The 18813-nt window shown below is 35.9% G+C and overlaps 1 protein-coding gene across 1 annotated transcript; it reads left to right on the top strand.

The window, feature by feature from the left end:
* The first annotated feature begins 5960 nt into the window (after positions 1 to 5960).
* On the top strand, positions 5961 to 18234 carry LOC136806629 (dihydropyrimidinase-like). The gene is made up of 18 exons (XM_067063216.1): positions 5961 to 7229; positions 8780 to 8880; positions 9206 to 9279; positions 9542 to 9652; positions 10070 to 10147; positions 10448 to 10677; positions 10967 to 11035; positions 11556 to 11600; positions 11832 to 11994; positions 12435 to 12504; positions 12654 to 12754; positions 12956 to 12996; positions 13540 to 13624; positions 13964 to 14049; positions 14255 to 14353; positions 14487 to 14573; positions 17247 to 17304; positions 17721 to 18234. Exons 1-18 carry the CDS (start codon positions 6030 to 6032, stop codon positions 17726 to 17728), a joined length of 2706 nt encoding a protein of 901 aa, XP_066919317.1. The 5' UTR covers positions 5961 to 6029; the 3' UTR covers positions 17729 to 18234.
* Positions 18235 to 18813: the final 579 nt, after the last annotated feature.

Genomic DNA, 18813 nt, shown 5'->3' with positions numbered 1-18813 from the left:
AGGGTCTGTGTACGAGCGTGCTCATTTTGAAACGTTACGTAATCAAGCCTGGTTTTTATTACTTTACACTGGGACTTGGCTTGATTGCAGGCCTTCCGTAAATAAACATCCGGACTTATGGGTGGTAAAGAGGGCGTTGATAGTTGCCGCCTCATTAATTTAGTTTAACTTAATGATCAACTTCTTGATGGAAACCAGCCCAAATTGTTTCGTATTTTTCCCGCACAAGTCACTTTTATTACAAAACTGTTATCGTTTTAAACATGAGCAACTGATCCAGAATAAAAGGTAATTATTTTTACATAACTCACAATTTTTAATTACATTAATTGACATCTTGACATTACAGCTATCTTGTTAGATGTTTTGTTTCGAGAGTTTTAGCAATAGTTTATCATTCAACTTGGAGAGGGAATGTTTGTAAACATAGGATTTTTTTTCAAAGCAGTTATTTGGGGGGTCGGAATTAGGCAGGGGTGTCGGATTTAGGAACTCTCACGGTATACAGTATATTGCTTTTTTTAAACCCTTGTCATAAGTTTTCAAGTTTAAAGGGACATAAAAGTACTGACAAAATTTGTAAACAACAATGACTTGAATGTTTTTATATGAAGAAAGACATAGGAGTGGACAAATTTTTCTCTTGCTTTTTATCGCACTTTGAATGCTGTTGTTGTTTGACAATTTTAACTTTTTTGATTTACATTTTGAAAAGAGAAAAACAAAGGGGCGGGCAAGCCAAGGCAGAAATTAAAATTGCAAAACGTAAATGGGCCTTAAATTTCAAAACAAAGGCTGAATAAACTAATCAGCTCTATCTGATCTATCAATCAAAACAAACTTATATCTAGAACAAAAACATTTCTTGCGAAAACGTGACACACAGACATAAAACAAACATACAGACAGACTACAGCTATTGTTATATATAGACAATTCTAGAATGGAGAGAAAATTTTGTATTTTACATTTTACCGTCCATACTCAATCAAAGCAATCAGTAATCAGATACAATATAATTTGTGTAAATTTATCCTAAGTTTACAAGCAGATAAGTCAGCCAAGGGATAGGCAGGAAAATTATGTTGTAAAAATCATTCCATTGGACAATGGTACTATACTATAGGTGATAGATTCTGTGCCATACATAAAAGTTTTGGAATAAGGCCTGAAAAGAATAAGCACTAATTTCCCTCTGGTTCCAGCTGGCTCTTTGCTTATGTTGATAAAAGTTTAGAGAGAAAAGATTCTTGAGTCTAATTTGGAGAAAAGTCAGATAAGATCCTATGAGAAAGTTATATTTAGTAGATTAATGTGATCAGAAATTTTAAGAAGATTAAGTTCAGAAAAGTCAGAGTGGTGAATTTGGTGTTTAAAAAAATAGTAGACCGTATTGCAACAGCGATGACATCTTTACCGACTATGACTCGTTTGCTTCAGTACCTGACTGGCCGAGAGTCAGGCGCGGACACAACAAGCCCTCCACTTACATGAAGGACTTGACTAGAGGGGCGTGACTCCCTTTTCCCTGTGCGGACTTTTCAACAGCCAACTAACTATCTACCCAATTTCCCTCACTTGGCATGGGTTGACCCGGGCAAAGGTACATTCACTTGCCAAGCGAATCATTGCAGCACAAGCAGGGAATCGAACCCCGACTGGCCACACAGGAGCCATGGCCATTGACCACTACACTAGGATACCTTATTTGGTGTTTGTTGATAACTGTATTTGATGTTAAGTATCTGATTTTAAGATAGACTATAACAGACTATAACAAGCTATAAGGTGTGGTCAACCTATTTTGAACATAAATTACAAGTTAGTACCATGGTACAAACGGGTGGTGGTCCCAAAAATAATTTCAGAGTCAAGAAAGTACACATTTTGGGCACTAATCCAGTACACTAACTGTGTGCCCCCTGTATTTTTCTGAACATTGTCCACTTTGCTTTTTGGTGGGAATGTTAGAAATGGCTGCCAGGGAGCTAGGATAGTAATTTCTTATTAAGTCATAGTAAAAGAGTCAACAACTAGACTTTTAAATTTGAATTCTGAAATTGCATTTCACATTTTCATTTTCTTGCATGCAGTAGAGTTAGTCTTCCTACTGCATTTGGTTTCTCTCATACTAGCAAGCTGGTAAGCTATTTTTAGTTTTTTATACTTCAGTATAATATACTTCTACATAGCTTTGTCCACAATTTCAATCAGATTTTATACATTTTTCATGCATATTTGTACAAGCTTTGTTCCATCAATTTGATGACTAGGCTTACATTGAGTGATTTTTCTTATTTTCACTCAAATTAATTTATTTAAAAGTATTTTTTTATTTTTCTTCGGTTTGAATACATGTTCAATAATATTCCAAACACTGCCTCTGTGTGACTGCCTGTTTACTGCCTTACCTACCTGACTGGTACGACCACAGGGAGAGAGCCAGATTACACCCTACACCCCCTTCTCATAACACATCACATAGCAATGAAGTGTCACAATGGCAGTCTGCAACATTCTTTGTTATAAAAATTGTACCTAATATAGACCTTTTTCGTAGTCAGGATGAAGGCTGCACGGTATCCCCTCTGATATGTTTTAATGCGGGCGGATGCGTTTCCTGTATTAAGTTCACGTCTAAGAATTACCCCCGTCATTGTGTTCTGAGTTTCATAAACTTGATTAGCTTGACTATTTACCGTAAATCATTAATGCCAACATTACTGTGTCTCATTCCATTATAGCAATATCTGGTCTGAAAGTAATTTTTTTAAACAACTTTCTCAAAAAACTTTTATTTATATTTCACATTAAAAACATTAAAAAGACCAGTAGCTGCTTGCGGAGTTGTACGGAGTTAGACATTGTATGTGGCATTAAACGAAAATGTGGTAAGTTTTATATAATTAGCTCCTTTAATTTCATTAAATTTGAATTAGAAATTTGAATGACCAGAGAGGTTGGAAAACGATATCATCCCTCAGTATGTAAATGAAATTTTTCAATCTGCAGACCTAGATAGGGGCTCGATTATTAGCTCATGAGCAATCTCAGAAAGCTATTTATTTTTCATTGTTGCATAGCTTTTGATCTAGTGGAGCGAATTTGATAACAGACCCATCAAAGTTTAAGTTTATCTTTCCTCTTTATTATAGAAACAGTTTGATTCTTTAGAAATTCGTAGATTTCAAGGAATTCCGCTTTAAATAGGGTAACTTATTTCTTGCACACCCAGTAGAAGATGGTAGATCAGTGGATAATGTTCAATTATCATCAATTATCCCTTTATTTTTATTTCTGGAGCATTTGCAAAAGCATGGAAAAATAGAAAAGTTGCATTTTTTATTGATCTATTCACATACTGAATTTGAAAGACCTTCTATGTTACATTAGCTTGCAAACTTCATTTTTCCAGTACTTGAGCTTAAGGCTTACATGCAGCATTGGGTATACACAAAGTCCAAATATGCATTTCCTGCAAATTTTGTATGAAGAGCTAGAAAGACTGAATATACAATTGTGTTGGGGTGGTTATATTATCCACTTTCCAGATTTTGGTCAGGTGAAATTGACTTCTAGGTATTATTACGGCTGCTTTTTTTCCTTGAAAATCAGTCTTATTTCCTTGTTGCAGCGGGTACTCTCTTATTAGAGTTGGGCAAACTCTTTAGGGGGTACTAAAGTTGCAAGCTGACACAGGTGTGATGTGACTTTTTTAACTTTGCACCCTTAGTGAGACTAAGTCTTTGATAGAATTCGAATAAGATAGCAGTTTTTTGTGCATGTTGAAAGAATAAACAGTCTGAGTGAAACATAATCTATAGGAAAAAGGTAAAAAATATCGGAAAATGAAAATTAAAAATGAAGAAAACTGTGCTATTATAATAATCATTCTCACATGAGTGATTCTTTGATCTTAGATCATCATAAAATAAAGGTAAAAATTAATCAAAATTTAGCAAGCAATTTAGTTTTTAATTTTGCACGTCGGTTCATTCGGACCAAGAGGGACGTTGCAAACTGAAGGAGTCAGCTCACGAAACCGGTGAGTTTTTTGTTTGCATCAGGGTAAACAAATTAATTAACTTAGATAGATATAAAGTTGCAGCACTGTGAAGTTGGTCATTTGTGACTCCCCAAACGATTTACCTGAAAACAGGACCGGTCTTTAGACGCTCTTTTAAGAGCCGGTAAATGACTGGTAAAAATTTACCAAAAGGTCGCTACGAGTCTAGTTAATTTAGCTGCTGCTGCGAAGCGTTAAGTTTCATGTAGCCTTTTTAGTGTCACAGGATGCATGAGGTAGTCAATGGTCAAAGTTTAATTGACCATTATTGGCCATCGATTTTTCATGACCTTTCCAATAGTTCTGGACAATTTGCCATCCGTCCCCAATGTTTTTATCCTTCTGTATCCCTTTACCTTTGGCTCGATCTCTGTCCAAAGACTGTTGAAATAGGTTGGCTTATTATCTATGGCATAAAGTTTGAAATTATGCGAAGCTCAATGGTTTTATTTTTACATAAGTGTTCCCGTTTCATATCAGACACATGTTTCATATCAGGACAGTGTCTGCCTATTCTCAACTTCAGTTGAGCTAGAATCTGAGAACGTCTAGTCTGTCTGTGTCTGTCTGTCACAAAAACTTTGGGGCAGGTTGGAGCCAATGCCAATACATTCGGATTCTTCTGTGTGGTATTTATTTACGTTCATGTCAAAATTGATTAAGTTTCTCACATACAGGCTTAGCTTATTTTTGCTATTTTCGCTTTTCCCCTTTTCCCACACTGCTGTCCAGGCCAACGTAGCTATAAGAGATTTAAGCCTTATTTTTAACATACTGGCTACATAATTTTGGGGATGATGCTAAATTCAAAGCCGTTTCGAAGGTAACATAAAGAATATTTGTTGGCCTACAACTATGGTTCTTTTTAGAGTCCTGATGTTCCAGTTCTTCCTAGTTTTCTTCAGCTAAGATAATAGGTTACAGTGCAGAATTCTTGCTCTAGTTTACAATTAGAGGTATATTCTGGGGTAGGTTATTGAAAATGCTTGCTCTTTCGGGTTCATTTTTGAAGATTGGTTTTCAACAATATTGTTGTTGTTATTATTCACATCAATCACCACATATAGCAGTACTTTATTAATCTTTCTTGATGATTATTTTAAAGATTCGAAATTGTATACCGAGTAATTCTGAAAAATTAATCAGCGTTCTTGAAAAAAGTAAATATTGCATTGATTGCTTCATAATAATGGCATCTTTGATTGAAAATCATGTTTGCCCGTTGAAGTATAATAATTGTTTGAAAAAATTAACATTTATTAAATTCCAATTATAGCGTCTTCAAAGATTTTCTTTCAATTATTTTAGCGTTTCTTGCAGTTCGTGTACATTCAAAATCTAGCTAAATGAAATTGTACACAGTTGTTTGACCGAGGAAGAATTAAACTGAATGTGAGTTTTGAATATCTCTCTGTTGTATCTCCATTCAAGACAGAGAGCAGAAAAGTTTGTTTTAATTTTTGATTGTGATTGTCATAGTTTACACGCGTTAAAGATTATCATTTTAATTTGCTAGCTGATCGTTTCTTCGCAGCTTTGAGGATAAATTTTGGAGCTGTAAGAGCTGGGTTGTTTTGAGATTCACTCTTGAACTTTTCTTAGAAGTTCTTTGTTTTGTAACTCTGGGAGAAGAAGCCTTTCATATCGACCAGACTTTTTTTAAGGAGATATAGAACCATTGATGTTTTATACGAAACTTCCAACGTATACAAGAGTTATCACCATCAAAAAGCTACAGAATCTTAACAGAAGGACACTATAACTGGACATATCAATTTCAAAAAAGTGGGAAAAAAAAGCTTTGATATAATAAGCACTATAATCACCTGACAAGTCAAATCAGATTAACACGAACTTCAGAGCTTGCAAATGAATATTTCAGCTTAATGCACAGACAATACGTTCTCATTGTTCTACTGTGATCAAATATTCTATGTATAAGTGATAAAAACAACGAGAAATTATGATAAGTCAATTGGAGAGACGTTTAAACGGTGACTTGCTACACTTGGAATTTTTCAACAGAAATCTCAAGAAGAAAGACACTGATAGAGACCAGAGAAACGCTACTTTTCAAATCGGCGACGAAGATGCCAATTACAAACCTTCACGTAATGCTTTGAAACAGTTTAGTAAAACACAGAACAACACTTCTTTTCATATCGGAGATGACGAAGATATCGATGATCCGTTCGGTGAAATACCATTGAAAACAAGTAAGAGATACTATCCTAGAGATTCGACCGTTCACGATCCACCCTTTGGTGTTGAAAAAACGATGGAGAAAGAAAACCTCAAACCCATCCCGACCTCACCATTCAAGCTTCAAAGAACATGTCGGCAGAAAATTGTTCCAGCTCAGAAACTCGGCTTCACTGCACCTCGCTCCGATTACGGGCTTACACAAAATAAAGAATTGTTCAAAGAGAGACTTCAAGAAATCAAAAAGAGTTTAATCTCAAATAGTCTCATTCAATTACCAGTCACAGACCCCGACCATCAACCCACCAAATGGCATTTCCGTAGACAACGTACTCTTTCCGATCCATCTTTAAATTATACGGAGCAGTACCACGATGATACGGATCTCCCACGTAGAGTAAAAAAACCGAACGCTGCAGAATTACACAGACAGTTCTATTACCAGTCTGTTTTAAATGCAGAGAAGAACAAACAAGAGAGGGAGCTATTGGATGAAGAACAAAGAGCGAGGGTGGATTTCCTTACGCCCAATGGAAGCGCCATCCAAGATAGTGTACCGCCTGCACCTTCCCCAAAAGAGTTGCAAAAACTGACGTACCAAAGCGAACAGAGAGATAAACGCCGTCAAAAGAAACAACTGAAGCATAATGCTTACAAGAATTTTTATTTCTCCAACTTGGCATATGGTTCAGATAACCTACCAGAGAGCACTCCTCCCCCGCCTGCACCGTTCGGTCGCTCTTTTAGCGAATCAGGCGGCCGTTCGCATCATCGCTCGGAACCGATTTCCTTGAGCTTAGGATACAGATTATGTGACTTGGATCCAGGACGCCATGATTCTCTGTCAAGTGAAATAGACTCAATGGAAGATGTGTTTGACCGGATGTCGGTGCAATCGAGTGGCAGTGACGAGCAAAAAGCCTCAATGATGGTGGATAGTGAGATTTCTTGCTGTGACGAGGTATGATGTCTGTATGTGCATGTTGTGTTTTGTATGAATGTTATCGTATTGTTTTCTGGTTGTTTTTATTTGTGTTTTTTCGCTCGGATGTCACAGAACAATGTCATAAATGTTTTCCTGTGTGTTCCTTGTGTTGTTGGAAACAGACATCACGAATATAAGTACAAGTGAGATATTATAGTGACGATCTGTTCGTTTGCTCTACATAAAGCTTTAAATGTGGAACTTGTTTAAACTGTGGATTTGGGTGACGGAAAAATTTGTTTTCGATATCCTACGAATTTTCAAAAGTTTCGGACATACATTAGAATTTAGAATTTTTGATACTGAATACCGCATTGATTTGACAATGCTATAAGCTATCATCTCAATTATTTAATAATTTAATGCTCTTTTATGACTTTTTTTATAACAGCAATAAAATTACTTAACTCTCAGTTTTTTTTACGTACACTGTATCGTCTAATCTTTGACTTTCAACACAAATTTAAGTTAAATCTTGAATTTCTTTTACTGTTTTTTTTTTTCTCACGGGGAAACACAGGGGAGGCGAGCCCTTGTCTTACCCTCATTAGTTCTCAAGCCTTTCAATTGTTGAAGTACCTTTCCAAATCATACTTAATGAAAAAGTAAATTGTTTAAAAACCTGGCCAATGTAAACCACATGCAAAAAGATGGTTTTTTAATCTAATCAATCTCCGCTTTTTTGATGGTTTGAATAATTGATTTTTCATTTGATAATTACCCTTGATGTGCGCCTTAGAATGCAATAATTCGTGTGCAAAACAAGAGAGCACAATCTCTAGTTGTTCAATGTTCATGAAACTATTCCTTTTTATACAATTTTTGAGTGTTTCAATGTGTGTGTTTCTTTACTATGATTTTTAGATTTGCGTATTTTTTAGATTAGCTTTATCCAAGAATTTGGTGTTTTGTTAGTAGTATTTAGTCAACTTCCGAAAATGCACCTTTTCCTAGTATTCCTCGTTAGTTCCAAGACTGGCCATTATTCTATTGTAACAGCCTGTACCAGACAGACACTTCATTTTTCGCAACAAAGTTATCAAAACATTGCGTTGTGTAGGGCTAGGAATACATTCTTAAGGAAAGTCATTGTAACAGTTGAAGCGTCTCAACCTCCTCTGAATATTGTAAATGTTTGTTTCGATTTACTATCTTGTGCTGCCCAAGTTAATACTTAAGTTGTTAAGAGAGTTTAGCAATGATATTTTGTCCTAAAGAATTTGTGTACTAGTATAAAGTTTACGATTTCTATGAATTCAAATTGCCAAATTCAGGTAATATAAATCTGGAAAGAGTGAAAATATTATTTATCCATTCAGACTAGAAAAATGTTGGTATGCCGTCTCCAGTCCGACTGGGTTTATGGTTTAGACCGTAGATAAAATAAACTTGTGTCGTAGTTTTCCTGTGATCATGTCGTAAATATCTTGGTCCTCAACCTCTCTACTAGAAAAAAAGTAGTGGTAACATGTGCAAATGAGACTAAACCAACTTGCTATAACTATAAAAATGGTTTTTCTTTTTAGCAACGAAAGAAAATGAGTAAACTGTTGATATCTGGTGGTAGCGTAGTGAATGAAGACCGCAAATTTCGTGCTGATGTTTACATCGAGGATGGAATAATAAAGTAGGTTATTTGTTTTACTATAATGAATCAGTGGCTAACAATGCATTAAATATGAGATGATTGAGCATTAACACGTGCGACTTGGCTGAGGTTATTTCGTTTTCATAATGGTTTATAGTGTTCATAGGAGTTAGTTCCCCTTTGAGATTTCGAAAAATATCGAAAGAGTTCCCTCCTGTTTAGGTTTTAGAAAAGGGGTACTTTATGGGGACGTATTGTAGCTACGATGGCATTACTTTATTGTAGGCGCTTGGAAATAATATTCCTTCATCGCTGACGGTAGAAACACTATTAATGTGTATCTTCGTTTCTGTTCTACTTTTAGAGAAGTTCGTGAGGGAATTCCAGCACCTGAAGGATGTGAAGTTGTCGACGCTACTGGAAAGCTCGTCATGCCAGGTAATGAAATTTGTGTAAAGAGGGGCTCTTATCAAACAAAAGTCATATCAAGTTTCATAAAGTCAAAGTTTTGAAACTGATCGATTTTACAAAGCTCGAGTCAGATCCGCCATCAACTCTCGATCACAGTTGTTAAGAACATCCCAAAGAATATCTTTCCAGTGAACAATGGAAGAAAAAAGCTTTTTTTAAACTTAAAATTGCTATTTTGTGAAGCATCTCAGGCCATTCCCATGATAGCTTTCCCATTTCTTCATACAAGGTGGTATTGACACTCACACTCATATGCAGTTACCATTCATGGGCACAGTAGCAGTCGATGATTTCTACCACGGAACCAAAGCCGCCCTTGCCGGCGGAACCACTATGATTTGTAAGTATATTTTCCCTTCTCCTTTTATAAAAGGATACCTTATTTGTTATTGATAGTGTGGGTTAAAGTCGGGAGAAGCTTCTTATGTCATACGTATTCATAGTTTCTACCCCTCCCTACATTTAGGGGGGGATCTTGGGTTTTGATAAACCAAAAGCAAGGGGGTGTGAAATTTTAAATTAATTTCCTAAGGGGGGTTAGCACTTAAGGGGGGGTCCTCTTACCTAAGGGGGGTCTTGAACCCCCCAACCTAGAAACTATGGTATTCTATTAATCAATCTCTTTCGAAAGAGGAGCCTTCGGGTCGCCTCCGACTGCGGTTGCAGACTTACTGCTACTATTAATCAATATGCATCGTTTTGCTACGATAACTGCATGTCTTTCTCTTTATCATGTCATGATTTCTTCTCACTTTAGTGGATTTTGTGATTCCACAGAAAGGGAAATCACTCGTTGAGGCCTACAACACGTGGCGTGGATGGGCCGACCCTAAAGGTGACTTTCTACTCTGTTGATCTTGTTGATTTGAAAGTAAAAAGGATTTTGTCTACTGTTCGAATGTTAAAAGGACCTAAAAAAGTCAGTCCTTTTTTCCTCCGTTGTTTCTCTCTTGGCATCTATCACGAACATCACGACCAGTTTCAAATTTTCGACTTCTACAATCAGAAAGCTACTTAAAATCTAAAACATTTTTCGTCAGCTTTTAAGCACGATTAAGAACAAAATTTCAAAGGTGTAGCCTACATCTTAAAAAGAAACATTATTTTATACATTTTCCGTCCATCTTTGTTCCAGTATGTTGCGATTACAGTTTCCACGTGGCTGTCACGTGGTGGAGTGAACAAGTATCTGCAGAGATGAAAGACCTCACTTCCAACCACGGTATCAACTCTTTCAAAGTATTCATGGCGTACAAAGATGTCATGATGTTGAGAGACGATGAAATGTTCGAATGTTTCAAAGCATGTCGACAGTATGGTGCAATGGCTCAAGTTCACGCAGAGAATGGTGACCTCATCAAAGCTGTAAGTCATTACGAAGTGTCATCCGATCTTTAACCAACGTTTATATGATTTGAACTCTCCAATTAGCAGGCGATCCGAAAAGAGGATCAAGGAGGAAAAAGCGGATAGGAATTTTAAGAAGAAACACACGCTTTCCAGGTGGGATTTACGAAAATAGGTTTCTTTACAGTGAAACTAGAGCAATGTAAGTGATGATCATGTTTAAACCTTGAAAGACTACCTCCAGCGCTGACTGCCCTACTTCTATTTCTTTTCTTATTTTAAACCATTGTTTTCTTTTACCGTACAGCAAGCAGAGAAGATGATCGAGCTTGGAATCACAGGACCAGAAGGCCATGAAATGTGTCGTCCAGAACAGGTAGGATGTATGCATTGAAATATAGCTAACCTAGTCCCGTCTAAATAACAAGCATTGGCTTAAAAGATGCTGTAAATTTGAAGTATTATTTTGGATATTCCCTCCAGACCAAACAAAAATGGTCGTAACAATGAGGCTTTTTGCAACGATAGATTTATCAAAGATGTAAGATTGTTATGTAACAGATTGAACCCACTTTCGCAAAAAAACCGAGGTGAATGGTTAGCTAACTCTCTAATGAAAAGATAGTCTATCAAAATTCATTGCCAAATCCTTTCGAATGAAGTTTGCTTGAGTCAGATGTTGATAAGATTACGTCTTAGTTCATTATAACTGTTCATTCCCAAAGTTTATTACGTACCCTCTTCCATTTACAACATTTTTAAACAAAAGAAAGGAAAAAACAAACTTCCGCGTCGCGCGAGAGAAATTCTTTTGTAGATTCTGTTTTGTCAGCATAGAGGCGCGCCTCTTTTCTATATCAAGAAGAATATCTTTTGTTTGTTCCTTTCCATTGCAGGTTGAAGGAGAAGCAACTCAGCGTGCTATCGTCATTGCTGACCAGGTATTATGACATTGTTTATAAAGTCAATACAAAACATTTGAGAAGAAAAGAGAACGTGGTTGATTTCACTTAGTGAAAGTAGATGAGGTTTGATGTTTGTTCGTGAATGAAGTTAAAGAAAGCTTTCACTTTCACCAAGATCTAGACTTGCACTAATCTCCTCTCGACAATATTTTAAATCCATACTCTTGCAAACTTGCCCTAATAAGAATGTGTACATATTTTTCTCAGGCGAACTGTCCCCTCTATGTCGTACACGTGATGAGTAAAACGGCCGCAAAGAATGTAGCGGACAGTCGACGTAAAGGTTACGTTTGTTTCGGTGAACCCATTGCAGCAGGGTTGGGTGTTGATGGAAAGAACTATTGGCATCGATGCTGGAGACACGCTGCAGGTTGGTATTCAATCTAAGTTTTCGCTTTCTTTTTAATAAAATGGTAGTACAAAGGTAACTGAGTTATCTGTCGTTTTATTGTTCACCATTTTATTCTCTGACAACTCTTTACTTTTTTTAACCATGCTTTTCGGGTAATGAGTTTGCGACCGTAGTCTAGGTTGAATCGAAGGCTCCCTTCTTTAGCTGTTTTTCTAAAGTTGCTGAGCATCAAGCAGAGAGGCAGCAAGTACTCGTTTGGGATCTCTGGTATAACCCGTCTGGGATCTTTGGTATAACCCGTCTGGGGGTCGAACCCACAACCGAGCGCACTGTGATATAGCGGAATGCTAGCTCTAGCTTTATGCTATTTTCGAATACAAAGCTTATGTGAAAGTTCTGTTGATTATTAAAAATCCAAAATGTACAAGATTGAATTGTATTATGTCTTTAATGTTTAGGCTACGTGATGGGGCCACCTTTACGACCTGATCCAAGCACTCCAGAATACCTGATGGATCTCCTTGCTAAGTGAGAATCGTTTTATTGGAACGTGAAAACCATCAATGCTAAGACATTTTTGTCATTTTTTCGTTAAGTTTTTGTAGTACTGTAATTTGAAAAAGCAGTGAAGATCAAATATCAAATATCACTATCAATCTTCATCTAATTTTTTTCAGCGGTGATCTCTCCTGCACAGGAACGGACAACTGTACCTTCAGTGGTAACCAAAAAGCTTTGGGTAAAGACGATTTCCGTGGAATCCCGAACGGTGTCAACGGTGAGAATTTGCATTTTCCATCCATCTCATTGCTGAAATACTTGTCCGTTTTGAGCGAACATTATGCTTTTGCCAGAAAGGAACATATTATTGTCTCCCTGGGCCTTGTTGAGCCGAGTCTTGAAAACAGTTTTAACAAGATTTCAAGGCTTAATAGTACTCTTACTTAAGGTCATTTTAGCATTCTTTATTTTTTATCAGGTGTCGAAGATCGTATGTCGGTAATCTGGGAGAAAGGAGTGGTAAGGATTCCCTATTTCTTTTTCGCTTAAACGAACTCTTAAAGGCTAAACAAATTTCAACATCTCCTTAGCCTTGAGTGATGATTTTCGAATATAAAATCTATAGAAGATATAAATTGTAAAAATGCCTCGTTCTACGACCCTTTGGATTAGGTTACCCTATTAAAAGAGGGCTTGAAAAGCGTAAAATTGAGCAGCAAAATATAGCGTCCTGAAGCGGCAAACAGATTGAAGGAAGAACAGGTAGATAGAAGTAAGACTGACAGACAAAAAAGAGCTAACTGATGTTGAAGAAAGCTGAGAGTTCAAGTTTCAAAAGAAAGTCGAGCAGAGTGGAAGAAATCATTGTAAAATGTTTGCTGGTAAATAATATTGTTTAGTTTCTGATGAAGAAATAAATTTTATTTAATATTATACAAATATGTAGTAAATTTTCCACGAAGAAGGTTTAGAGATTTTTGTTTTTATAACCACTATAGGAGCTAAAGTTTTTAAAACCCGTTACGCCTTACTTTCACTACACCTACCATCCTTGCATTTCAGCATACGGGCAAAATGGATGCATGTCGATTTGTAGGAGTGACGAGCACAGTGGCAGCAAAGATTTTCAACTTATATCCACAAAAAGGTAATGTCTCTTTTATCCTTATTTGTTGTTTAAAGCAAAATTCTAGTAAATCTTCAATCCTAACGTAGTTCGTACTAGTTCTGCAGTGTTGTAGCTACCAGAGGGAGGGGGCAAAGCACCTAATTTGTATAGAAGTAATTTTTTCCTAAAATTGAATATTTTGTGTTTAATTATTGCTTTCATTTGAATGATTTTTTTAGCAATTCTATTCCATGTAGTACTGGGTGGTCTATTATAAAAAAACTTCTTCATCGAATTTATAGCTCCCAAGGCTAAAAAAAGGCTAGTTTTTTTTCATTTTCATTAAAAAATGACTGATCTGCTTTCCTCTTTTGCAAGGTATCATTGCGGTAGGATCAGATGCCGATATCATTGTATGGGATCCTGAAGCGTCACGAACAATCTCCGCTAAAACGCATCACCAGGTATTGCTTTGAAGTGTTTTGTATTTAAAGTGGAGTCTATTTTGAACTCGAACCTCTATAACTCAAATGTCTCCTTTAACTCGAGCAACTCTTAAAATTCAATGGCAGTTAAATAGGCCCCTCATTAAGTTCATAAAGATATAACAAGTTTTTAAAACACGTACCATTGTTGCACATCTTATTTTTTGCCTTTTTTCGCATTAAGGCAGTAGATTTCAACATTTTCGAAGGACAAGTATGTCACGGGGTAACTGACGTCACTATCTCACGTGGTAAAGTCGTATATGACCGAGCTAACGGCGGTGTAAGTATATTTTCATTTTACGGTAATCATTCATTCGAAAAATAATGCCTTCAAATTTAGTAAATCATGTACCTTAAAATTGAATCACTCTCCCCAGCCCCATTTTATGTTTTGCTCTTTTTTCTTCTTTTAGTTGAAAGTTGTACGAGGGTCAGGCAGATTCATTCCACGCCAATGCTTCTCACAATATGTTTATGAACGACAATTCTTGAAAGAAAAGGTACAGTAGGAACTGTTATTCTTGGCATCTAAGTTTTTTTTCGTCTCGACGCTTCAAGACCAGAATCTTAAAATCAATTTTTTGCGGAACGACCGTTTTGAGGGCGCGAAGCGCCCGAATAGGGAGTGTAGCATCCTTTCTCTAGATCTGCGCGTGGCGTAAAAAAATCTGTATATGTACGAAAATTTCTGAAAATGAGCCGGTGGGATGGTGAAATATCGACTTTGCTTCGTGTTGGATGGGGTTAAAATTAGTTTAGCACTATTTGAAGTATTTGTTTCGTAAATTACTTATTTTAATAGAATATAATCTATGTTTTGAGTATCATAATGTAAGATCTTTTATGAAAATTGCAACTTTTGTACAAATAATAGTAATAGTACCAAAACTTTATCTCCTTTGCTTTTTTCCCGCTTCTTCCAGATGTCTGGGCCCAGTCTTTTTTTCTGCGTTTCATTTTCAAAACAACAAAGATGGCCCTGAAAACCAACGAATCTCTTCGGTTTTGAGGTGCATGCATTAACTTTTGGACTGATTTATGGCCCATTGAAAGGTAAATCTTCATTTTTTTTTCACCTTTATAGTTTCAACTACCTTTGGAATGTTACATTAGCACTTTTTCTTTGTGTTGACTTTTTTGTATTAAATTGGATTTCATCTCACAAAAACAAAATGTTTTTTTCTCGGCCATGTGTTTCATGGATATCATATGGCCATGTTTTCTTTCCACAGGCTTATTTTTATTCATATGGGTCGTGTGTTTATTTCATTTTACTCTAACTATAATTATTTTCATCTCTTCTGTCTTCAGGGCAGGGTTCAGGTGAAGTCGAGCTTGATTGATGTGATGGGTGACTTTTAACTACCAATATCGGCCGACTGGCTGAATCAGCAGTGTTTCAGAGTTTTGGTGGGTGAACGTGCACAACAAAGAAGCAGCATAAAACCAAAATATACATAGTATTATGACTGTATGAACAGATTGTGATTGACGGAGAATAATAAAATGGTCCTATCCTGCTGAATATAAATTGTGCCAGTTCCATGTTATTCCGTGCAATGTTTACGAGACAAAAGAGAAGACTGTACTGGAAAGCAGAATCAAAGTGATAATTACTCATTACTAGTTGCTATTTTCGTCTTTGAAGATTTCTTCAATATTTATTCGATAAATGGAATCATTTTGATTTGGCTTGATTGATTGTTGATTCCTCCATTATCGCTTGCTGCTGACTCTCGAGAGATTTTTGTTTAACATTGGAGCTTGATCATCATCAATTAGAATGGTAATGCTGATTTATATTTGTACGATAAAGTGATAACAAAAGCATGATTGATGACTTTAGCCCAAAAGACAACTTAAAAATGATAAAAGTACCTGTATGTTAACTACTTTTGATGCTAGCTCGAATATATTTTCAAACAAGATATCTTTCACAAAAAAGTGTTTTTTACTGGCAAATCAACTTATATTTTCATAAACTCTTTGACCTGAGATTGTAGATAACGCTTGTTATTATAACCGCCTAATAAATAGTAATGGCATTACTTTTAAAATATACTTATATGAATTATAGAAGTTTTTTAATTTTATTCTGCAAGGCAAGATTCTTGAAAAAATTAGTTTGGACTGGTTTGGATTGATTTTATAAATGAAACATTGGGAACATCTTTTTGCCGAACACACAATATCGCAAAAATAGACTCACAAAAGACAAAATTTCATCACGCAAAAAATCTCACTAGTCTTGATATGTTACTGGAAATTATTGCTAGGCTGCTGATTCCTTTTCGGAAAATTGATACTACATTTGAAGTGAATGATATCATAAAGAGGTAGCACATTTTGAGAGATTGTATACCTAGGTTCTAATGGCTGAAAAGCTCAAGATCATCTTTCAAACTACGCACTATTTTCTTTTAAATTTTGAAGGGAAATGTATAATATAATTTTTGAATTGTTGATAAATTTGTCTTTGTAAAAGTTTTATAGAGAGCTAAGTAATTGTTTCAAAAGCTCACAAAAAGATGGGATAAAAGTCTTTCAATTTATTCAGATAAACTACCAGCCTAAAGCCTAATGTAATATCTTTGTTGTTGGTCATTCAGCCATTGCACAAGAAACATGTGTGTTCTTTTTTGTCACTTGCACTATTTTTTATAAGAACCAGTAAATTTTTTTTAAAGGTTTGGCTGTCCTTTTTTGCACTTTGAGCCTGAAATTGTTTTTGAATTGCTCAAAACCCGGCGTATTTAATTTTTGAGCCTCGTATTGTTCTTATAAAATTCTTATAAAAAAGAAAGAGTTGAGTTGGAAAACATTATCAATAAAAGTTTGACTTATAAAAATAATTTGTTAGTGTCGAGATTTCTTCGCTTTGCGAAAACGGAACGGTCGTTCCGCAACCCCTTTTATGTTGATTTTCAACGTTTTTATTGATTGATTCTCATTAGTCCTTTCAACTAAAGTGATTTTAAAGATTTTAAGGTAAAACATGACGTCGCTTATTCTATTAGGGGACTTGGTTCTCGAACCTTCCTTTAGTTTTTAGTCTTTATGAATAACCAGCACGGTGCCATTTTCGAATATTCTCCCGCTAGCCTACGATCGTGTAACTAGATGAAGTTCATCTGAAGCCACCTGTTGTCAACTTGTTCTGATTTTTCTTTCAGGCGCAGAAACCAGAGAAAGTTGAACGTGAACCTTACACGGGACCGATTGTCGAAATTCGTAAGATTTTTTTATTGTCTAAGCTAATAATTACTATTTGTAATGTCTAGTGATGTTGATGATGTTTTTCAACGTGCGTGTTCTTCAGGGTTAGAATATTGTTATGAAAAACAAATGTTCACTGTAGTCACATTGAAAATTTCCTTATCAAATATTAAATTGCCTTTAACAGGGCAAAGTTCTATGAAAGTTTTTTTCAATATCATCTGAGAACTACCTAAAATATCAAATGCCCGACTCTTATAGTACACTTCTTTTCTCATAAACCCTCGCTTTTCTCTTAGGAAGCGTGAGAAAACTACTATGGGCCTTATCATGACTTCTAGAGTAGTGTTAAAAAGGGGTTTTTTTAATTGTTGGGTTGTATTAAAATAATTTCGTGTTAATTACCTTTATTCAATTACTTTCCTTTCTAGCCAAATAAATGGTGGATCTAGACAGGGCTAATGCTTTCATGCAAATTTTGTTGGATAATAGTAAATGATAATTTTGTATCCGAATTTATATCGGAAAATAATTTTGTAATTTTTTTGTTACATTTTTTAATGACCACTTGTTTTATTAAAAAGATATCGCCTTCTTTGTTTTTCCTTTTTTTGTATAGTATCTTTTGTCTACAGCCAATTCGCTCTTTTTGTTTTGTTCGGTTCATTTTTCGTTAATTCGTTACTTCTATTTTCTTTTTCTTTTTCTTTTTCTGTTCTACATATCATAAATTGTGAAAGACCCAACATAAACATGAAACCCAATATGTGCTTTTGCCAGAGAGCAATTTTTTTTACGAGTTGCGCACAAAATATGAAAAACCGTGTCAATGAAACTACATTTTCTATATTATTTCATATTAGGGTATGGTATAATTTTTGTTATATATTTTGTGTACGTTTTGTTTTTTATAGGCCTTTGGAATATACACATTATACATGAAAAGTGTTATACTCGTGTAGATTGATCAAGTTTAAATCTCCTAAATGTGCATCTAGGGAAGGTTACTTGGGGGGGGGGCATAGCGTCAGCCTGGGTTTAGGTCCCAGGCAAAAACTAGGTCCCCCTGAATTTTAAGTCCCCCGAAAGATTTATGAATTTTTCGTTAGCCCCCAGGACTTTTGACCCTAGACACTTTCAAAAAATTGATCCAGTAAAAAAAGGTTATTCCAATGTAAATTGCGTTCAGTTCTAAGTTTAAGATAAATAATTTTGCACACTTTCTACAAAAATATTGCGCCGCAGGGTAAAATTTTTCAGATTCATGAGCTTCAATTTGAGTAATTGAAGCCAACTATTAAGCTGAATTATTATTCATCACGTTAAGTGATGAGATTTTAGCTCCCCCAAGTACATAGGTCCCCCCAAAAAAGTGGTGTACTTCCAGCCCCCTGGTGTAACCCCCCCCCCCAACCAGCAGGGGGGGCTGACGCTATGGGGGGGAGGTGGCACTCATGTGGTTTAACTCACGGCATGTGCCGCCCTTAAGGGTAGGTTTTAGACCCTTGAAATGCACTGTAATAA

This window comes from Clytia hemisphaerica, unplaced genomic scaffold, assembly GCF_902728285.1.
Source record: "Clytia hemisphaerica strain Z4C2 unplaced genomic scaffold, Clytia hemisphaerica genome assembly, whole genome shotgun sequence".
Classification (NCBI taxonomy): Eukaryota; Metazoa; Cnidaria; class Hydrozoa; order Leptothecata; family Clytiidae; genus Clytia; species Clytia hemisphaerica.
The sequence above is the reverse complement of the archived record's forward strand: the minus strand, read 5'-3'. Positions and strand labels throughout refer to the sequence as shown.

Excerpts from the sequence above, each read along its gene's own strand:
- LOC136806629 (XM_067063216.1), top strand. The coding sequence starts at position 6,030 with ATGATAAGTCAATTGGAGAGACGTTTAAACGGTGACTTGCTACACTTG. Across the intron at positions 9,653-10,069 it reads CGGCGGAACCACTATGATTT|TGGATTTTGTGATTCCACAG; the intron begins GTAAGTATATTT and ends TTCTCACTTTAG. Across the intron at positions 14,050-14,254 it reads CCGCTAAAACGCATCACCAG|GCAGTAGATTTCAACATTTT; the intron begins GTATTGCTTTGA and ends TTTCGCATTAAG.